We start from the raw sequence: 8,384 nt of genomic DNA, 5'->3' as shown, positions 1-8,384 counted from the left end.
GGTTAATTGAGGTGTTCTGCAAGGTTTGTATTTATTTTTTATGATATACTACTGCACCAAATTGTGAAAATACTGATGAATTTCACTGCTTTAATTTCTGTAAAGGAGAAATTGAGAGAAACAAAAAAAAGAAAAAAATCTTTATCTTTCACAATTTATTTAAATGGATTAAGATCTTTACTTAAATCTTACACGTGTAAAGCCAAAGTAAAAATAAATAATGTTCACTCAACCTTCAAACTAATAGGATGACAATAGGTCATTAGGTAAATTTAAAGCCGATTAAACTGCCAAATTTAAAAAAAAAACGAGAAAAAATTAATAATTTGTGAAAGTGCTACAAATCGATCTATTATCAATTTGCAAAAAACAAATTCATATGCGTAGGCTGTTGCTTTAACTAGCTAATTGTGACGTCAGTAAGTTAATAACACATTTAACAAAACAAAAAAAAATTGCAATGACCTTGAATTAACTGAAACAATAAAATTGAAAAGAAATAATAGCGGTCAAAGCCATGATCATCTTCCTGCTAACTCGTTACGGAGCAGTTTAGTAATCACCACACGCATTGATAACCAATCATATTACAGGAATTCCCGAACATAGAGCTTGCTTTGAAAAAGAAAGAAATGTCGTTTTTGCGCAAGAAAAATTACGAAAAAACCCCCTCAAGCGCAAATTAGTATCAGGTGTCCGTACGTATGGAACATGTTAAACGCAATTTACCTGGGAAGTTAAGCTTTTTCGACTGATTCTATGTGTTTTGCTTTGGATATGAATGCTGCGAGTGGAATATAATTTCAAATCACCCGTAAGTAAATTTAAACAATTATTTTCTTTTTAACTCAATTAGATGAAGTTAATACCCATTTAATAGACGACTCTGTCTGTGACTTTTAAATGAATTAAAATATAAATTACTTTTTACAACTGAAATGAGTTTTATCATTGCATGAATTTTTGACACTTGTTTAAAAAAGTAATTTTCACAATGTATGACTTCCAACTACTACGGTATCTCCGTAGTAGTTGGCAAATAGTAGTTTCAGCAAATAATTTTTCTTTTGGTAATATAGATAAAGTATTATTATATATTAATAAATTAGGATTAAAATAATTTTTCGCACTACTATGTATGATTAATTTAAACATATATATAAAAGGTCTAATTTTCGAAATCAAGTTTGTCCTGAACTCCTAATAAGAATTTTATAGAGATTCTATTTGGAATAAATATTACTGCATTAGTTCTCAACCAGCGGAAAATATATTTTGCATGACCCACAAATGTTGCAGTGTATGATAATGCATGACAACAACTACGGATTGTCCGTAGTATTTCATTTTTATATTTAAAGTGGTAATCATATTTACTTAAATTAATCATAAACGTGTGACCACTTTTTTTACAAAGTGATTTTCTTGGTGTTACAAAATGTAAGTCCGGTGAATTAACGGTTAACCATTTTTCAGTTATATATTTGCAAAAACTGTTTGTTTAATTTAGCCTCTCAGACTCGAATAACACATTTGTGAACCCCACCAAATACAGAGTACCCAAATCCTCGAAAATTTAAAGACAAGCAATTTTCTCAGAACTGTTGAAAACTTCATAAAGTTAATTTACACTTTAGTTTTACAAAATCATTTTAGAACTTTCCGTACTACGATAGACGAATTGAAAATATTTTTAGCATACATGAATACTTCAAAGTATGTATATTCTTTAACATTTAGCTACCATTTCAAAACTATTTTCTGTCTGTGCATAGTCATAACATTTCAGGTCTGAAGAGCAGGTCTGCCAGCTACTACGCTTATTGCAAAATATTTTATAGAGTGCTAAACAATTAAAAACTGAAGCTTTAATAATTTTCGGCAATTTGTCTCATATTTTAAAAGCCTCCCCACTAGAGAGTTGTAATAAGGTGGCGTTTCTTATGAACTTTTGAATAATTTACACATACTGGTGTGGAAAATTACTTTGAATCAAATTTACAAAATAAAGAATCATGCAATGAAACATAAACTTAGGTATCACTAGAAGAAATTTCAGTAGGAAGTTTGCAGCCCTTAAAGAGGACGACTCTGCACCTGCAGAAGGAAGATCCTGCATATATACTTGATTAAGAATTAAGATTTCGAATATCTTATGGAAGAAAAGAAAAAAAATGAACATTTTAGTCAACAATCCTCCGATAAATAAATAAGTAAATAAAAAAATAAGTAGATAGAAAGATAATAATAATAAAAAACATTAAAGCAAATTTTAAAATGTCTCAGCGCTGAGATTTGATATAAATTAACCCTTCATTTACCGATAGTAAATAAATACATAGTTAAAAGGTTATGATAAACAGACGAGTCTTCTAGGTACATTCATTAAACAAAAAGTAAAAAAAGGATATATTTTAATAACATTATCTGTCACATTCAAATTTAAACTTTAGTTTACATAAAATGCAAATCTATCATTATTAAGCTATAGTCTTATAAATCATTCATAAACATTTTTGTCATTTCTTTCATGCGCATTTTTAAATATTTTTATTGTTGTGGCGGTCAAAATCACTTTGATTCAAATATTGAGTCATAAGTTTTATTACCATTGGAAAAAATATCCGCCTGTAACCAGATATGAAAAAAATATGAAATTTATGGAAATATCATTAACTTCAATATCTTTTTAAAAGACTCACCAATCAAAAATTAAAATAACTGATGGCCTTTTTATAAGAAATTTTGAATTATATGTAGTTTGGGGTAAAATAACTTAAGATAGTTTTCCAAACCAAGAATCATGCATTAAAAACACAAATTTTACAACAAATGACTTTGGGACACATTTGCTTTTCTGAATACATAACATTTTAGCAACTCCAGAAAAATGTACATACTATACGATATCTCCATCTGACATTGTATCTATAATTCTACAAAACTCTGTAAAAAATTTTGAGTATCTTAATGCTAAAAATGATGGCAAAAACCTTAAATCAAAATGGTACTCTACTAAGTGTTCCGCTATACCAAGAATTTTCTTTTACACTAAGTGGTGTAAAGTAGTCAAACATTTTTTATTAATTAAAACTAAAATTTATAACAGCAATAAGAAGCGATACCCATGAGAGATTGTAAAGCTACTTTTACGATAAGAATTATTAATTTAGAATGCATATAACATTACATTCGTTAATTCTTAAAATTAAACTAGTTTGTAAATGAAAGATACATGAATATAAAGATTAATTTTAGGTAATATTTATATTATTAATATATTATTGTAGGCATATAACTATCATATTTTTTCAAAATAAATCGTTATGGTATAACACTTGTACTACCACATATTTTTCTCGATGCACAAATGGGCTAAATTAGGTATACTTACAGTCACATTTCTTTTGTTTGCTTACGGTATATAAAGTGAGAAGTTTCCTTAGAAATTGAAGAGCTAACACAGTATAAACAACCAAGTTTTAGGCCAATGAAATTCTTTGTCCTATGATGATCATGAAGGAAGCAGTACATACTTTCGATGCTTGTAAACCTGATTGATAAAAAACGTATTGTATTATTTCTTTTTCATTTCTGCACCTTTAAATTAAAATCTGATGCACAAAAATATTATTTTTCAAATAAAATACAGTTAAATTTAGATTTCCCGTGGATCAAATCAAGGTCTCAATTTAATATATTGCGTTAGTCACACAAAATTATCTGCTCTAAACAATGATAAAATATCCGTGTTTACATTTATATGATGGAAAAAAATCAACGAAAGACATTTATTCGAAACAACCCTTAAATACTCTTTCTCAAGTTTTTGAAAAGAAAATGTAATACTTTGTAACTAATGTAAAGCCATACTTTATAAAAAAAAATTAAGAGGGGTAACTTGAAAAGTAATACATTAAAGAGTTATTTTTTCAAAAAATTGAAGCCTTCAATTGATCTTTTTACAACATTTTTATAAAATTTAAAAAAAAAAAATATTTGTACCATATTTAGCTTGGTTTATGGTCTTTAACAGAGTGATTAAAGAGACATTCTAATATTGCCAGAATATTATATATTAGAATTATGATAAATAAAATGACATATCACAGTAAATATTTATATAAAAAAATGCAACTATGGCTTATATTTCTAAGAAATGGTGAATAAATATTATTGAATTTAAATACTTTAGTAAAATCCTATTATCAAGTGAGACGGAATGTTTGAATCCACCCTATGGGTTCCGTAGTAGATAGAGCGCTCGCCTCCCTATTTGATCCGGGTTTGATACCCAGCGATGGCCGGTCGAAACGAATTCTGCACCCGGCTTGCATCGACCACAGTGCGAACGTAAAATATGGTATCATGAATCAATAATCAGTGGTAGATGGATCGTGGGCCAGAGTCCCCTTGCCGTCAGACTAACTGTGGGAGGCTTTCGTGGCTACGGATTTGAACACTAGCAGTCGTAAACTCAATAATTCGGTCGGCTGTTCAGCACCGGTTATAAAATAAAATAAAAACTACCCTATAGAAGTAGCTGTCGCTCAGGAGATATAGCGCTCCCTTTCCAATTGAAGTGATCCAGGTTCGAATTCCTGCGGTGGCTGGTTGATACGAGTTCTGCTCCCGGCTGGTCCTAACCACAATGCTGACGTAAAATATCTTCAGAGGTAGATGGATCTTGGGTTTGAATCCTCTTTCCGTCGGGCTAACCGTGAGAGATTTTCGTGCTTTCTTTCTCTATGTAACTCAAATGTCGGTTAGTTCCATCAAAAAATCCTCCACGAAGCTTAGTTTTTTCCCAATAGGACTTGTCTTTTGGATTGGGTTCAAAATTACAAGTCTACGGAGTTGATCATTAATAGTTGTAAGCTCATAATTGGACCTGTGATAAGATAAAATTAAAAAATATATATAATAGTCTGGAATTGGTTAGTTCTAATGTTGATCTCATTATGGAGAAAAGCCACATTTTCTGTACTTTATATGTGCAATGAAAAACGAAAAAAGTTGTGAGTAATAAAATAAATTATAAAAACTTAGACACAAAACAATTGTCAGTAATAAAAAATATAGATAAAGCATCAAAAAATAAGAACTAGCCGATCGTTGAAATGAATAGTAGCTGTGTGAGTTTTAATGTATCTTTATTAGTCTATTTCTCAATTTTACAATTTATAATAAAAAATATCAAGATTTTTCATCTATTTATTGATAAAAGTTTCATTGATAATTTTACAGGTTTTCTTATTTTGACCATGAAATTCTCTTCAAACTATTTGCAAATGAAATGGATTCTAGTTAGTTTAATCATTATAGGTAAGAAACATTTTAATTGTTCTAAATGTGCAAAACAAAATTAAACATCATGTTTGGGAAATATGAAGTATTTGCAGATAATAAAATAGTGTTTGCAAATAATTTAAAAAATAGGCGTTTTTATTTTATGATCAAAACTAGCCGCTGGAAGCAAACAGCTGGTTTGCTTACATGAACTCACCGCTTAACGGCTCCTTATTGATCCTGCAGCCTTCGGGATCATTTGAATTGATACATTTATATGAAGAGAAAGTAGTACTAATTTTGTTTTAAAAGTCTTTTAATTTCCGCATTATTGCTCATGGCTTTAATATTTCCGTCAAACAAACACGATTATCAGTAGAGTTATAAAATCAAATATACTGTGGCATTCTGAAAGTCTCTCGATCTGAATTCTTTACTGTTCACCATTTATAAATGCTGCTGTAGGTGAAAGCTAATGTGAAAAAAAGAAAAGAAAATTCTACCATATGGGAATCTCGGTACATTGGGTTTCATATTTGCCTAAAATAGGCAAACACTTTAATAGGGGAAAAAATTACAAAAACATCACTCAAAATTTCAATTTATGTGTTATGATTACTTCTTTATTCCATGCGTTATTATTTTTTGATCAAAGAATAGGTCTCTATAGGTTTACTTGGTCAGCTGCCATTTATTAAATAATATTTTAAACAGTAACTTAATAATAATTTGCATAATATTAAAAAATAGGAGTTTTAAATCCCTCCACCTACGATAATGGAGATCGTTTGTAGTACCCACACCCGTTCAGATTGCTGGTATCCTGGAAATAATGATTTAAATTATTCATAACTTTAATAAAATAGGAACGGTCCGAGGATAGAGCCTTGGATAAGTGGCATGAGAGCGCTACCACTAAGCTATTAAGACTCACCTAATTTTTCAATGTATTTTAACAAAGCTGTTTTTAAGTGAAAGTTAGTTACTGTTTGAAGTAGCAACCTATGTATAACTATCCGGAAAATGATTTCGTTTCTTGCTTATGAAAATGAAAGGCGATTTCCTTTTAGTGAATAAATATTTCATGGAATTTTATGTTGTTCATTATGGTCAAATACCTTATTTCCTCTTTTTGGCAATAGCATGATTCCTAGCTCATAAAATTTTTGTTCTTTACTGGTAACTAACTGATCTAAGTGATTTTTGAACTTCTCATTTGAAGTAAAGGCATTACCATCTAAAATTGTTTATAGGCGCTCAAACAAATATTGTGGGTAACCTGTCTTTCAGCCCCAGTGATAATGCGCTGCAAAAATCGAAATTTTTTTTTGTCGTTTGAGAAGCAAATAGTAGATGTTTAATACGACGTCATCGATTTTTTTTCCGTAAGAACATGAGAATCCACCAATTTGCACCAATTAATGCTTATTTTGCGTCTTCATCAACCTAAACTGGCTCAGTGCATCTAAATCAAAGTTTTGCAAACCAGATTTTCCACTGGCGTACTGCCTATACATCTTCTCCAAACACATCGGATAATTTTTTTTCTTGCTTTAACAGCATTTTTACTTTTTCGATTGTAAAAAGTGTATAATATGGCAAAATATTTTCACTTACCATATTTAAAAGGACACCAACCACAAACAACACAACGTAGAATCAATAGAACTTTCTCGTAAGCAACGGTTGCTATATCAGCTGTCAAAATATTTAATGATTATGCGGCTTGAGTGTGAACTTGGCTGACAAAAAATATAATTAAGTCCTCTGTTGGGAAGGAAAAAAAACAGTTTCCACTTTTCGAATTTTCGGTCTACTTTCCGAACAACCCAATATTACATGAGTGTTATGAGATCATTCTGATAAAATAAAAACTGTAGTCAATAGCTTAGTTACGAACGTTTTTAAATAAAATGAATATCTACAAAAAATCTTCAATAAAGCCAATGAAAAACTTGGATTTATTTTTCTTTTCCCATTTTAGGAGTTGCGTCAGACTCTGACTACGATTACGATGAAGATGATGCTTCTGGAAGATCGATTCGTGTTCATAGTCTTTATCAAGATCGTCCTTGTCAATATCGCAGGCGTGAAGGAGTATGTAAAAGGAGATCGGAATGTAGAAGACCGACAAGACATACTTGCCGTCACGGTTTGAATCCCATCGTCTGCTGTTTGGACAAGGTTACAACAACGGAAGCAACTACTACGAGTACAACTACAACTACGACGCGTCGGCCACGCCCCAATCCTAAACCAGATACGGTTAAAAATATTGATATAACATTTCCGGGTAAGGCAACAGACAATGTTTCGAAACTTAATTTCGCATAATCTTCTTTTTAACAATATTTTTCCATTTAAATTCCAGAAGATTTCGGTTTTTGATTAAGTAATGTCACAATTTCGATGCGTCAGAATTGAAGTTTTGATTGATTGAATTTGCATGACTAAATTAAAATTATGTTGTCGAAAGCTGACTAGCTTGCATTAGAAAGCTGAATATCTGGATTCCAAAGGAACATACGAAAGCATAACTTTTTACTTTAAAAAAATTATTTCTGTTCGAGAATCTCTTCGTGGGATTCGTGTTTCCAGAATATTAAATTGCCGACCAGGTGGCCGAGTGGTTAACGTGCCTGTCTGCGAAGCCAATGGCTGCGGGTTCGAATCCCGCTCTGGACATGGATGTTCCTCTCTCTCTCTCTCTGTTGTCTTCTGATGTGTGAATGTATGAATGTGGCCCACCCTATGAACAGGTATTTGTGGCAGTGTGGCGTGGGTAATGTTGCTCGCCTCCGTGACTTTGGTTCACAGGTGCCCACTGGGTAACGATAAATGAGCAACACTTCCGGCATCTTCTAAGGCGAAGAACGAAAGTTCAGTGCCTGCTGTTAAAAAAAAAAGAATATTAAATTGGATAAGTAAAGTGGCGAGCCTTCAAATATACGTATATTTGATTTTACAATCAATACAGAAATTTTACAATCAATTTTTTTTAGTTTTATTAGGACGCTGGTCAGCTTATGTAGTTGTAATTTATTTTGACTAAATCAAGATAGTTGGTTTAAGATTAAAAGTAATGACTGGAAATT

General features: G+C 31.1%; 1 protein-coding gene across 1 annotated transcript in view; it reads left to right on the top strand.

Moving 5' to 3' along the window:
- The first annotated feature begins 564 nt into the window (after window positions 1-564).
- LOC107436373 (transmembrane protease serine 9) overlaps window positions 565-8,384 on the top strand; it is a 44,543-nt gene continuing 36,723 nt past the window's right edge. Inside the window, exons 1-3 of the mRNA XM_016048069.5 lie at window positions 565-814; window positions 5,248-5,325; window positions 7,274-7,582. Coding sequence (XP_015903555.2) covers window positions 5,265-5,325; window positions 7,274-7,582 — 370 coding nt within the window. The 5' untranslated portion in view covers window positions 565-814; window positions 5,248-5,264. The remainder of the gene's footprint in view (window positions 815-5,247; window positions 5,326-7,273; window positions 7,583-8,384) is intronic.

This window comes from Parasteatoda tepidariorum, chromosome 4 (genome assembly GCF_982258835.1).
Source record: "Parasteatoda tepidariorum strain Cologne lab strain chromosome 4, Ptep-v5.0, whole genome shotgun sequence".
Classification (NCBI taxonomy): Eukaryota; Metazoa; Arthropoda; class Arachnida; order Araneae; family Theridiidae; genus Parasteatoda; species Parasteatoda tepidariorum.
The sequence above is the reverse complement of the archived record's forward strand: the minus strand, read 5'-3'. Positions and strand labels throughout refer to the sequence as shown.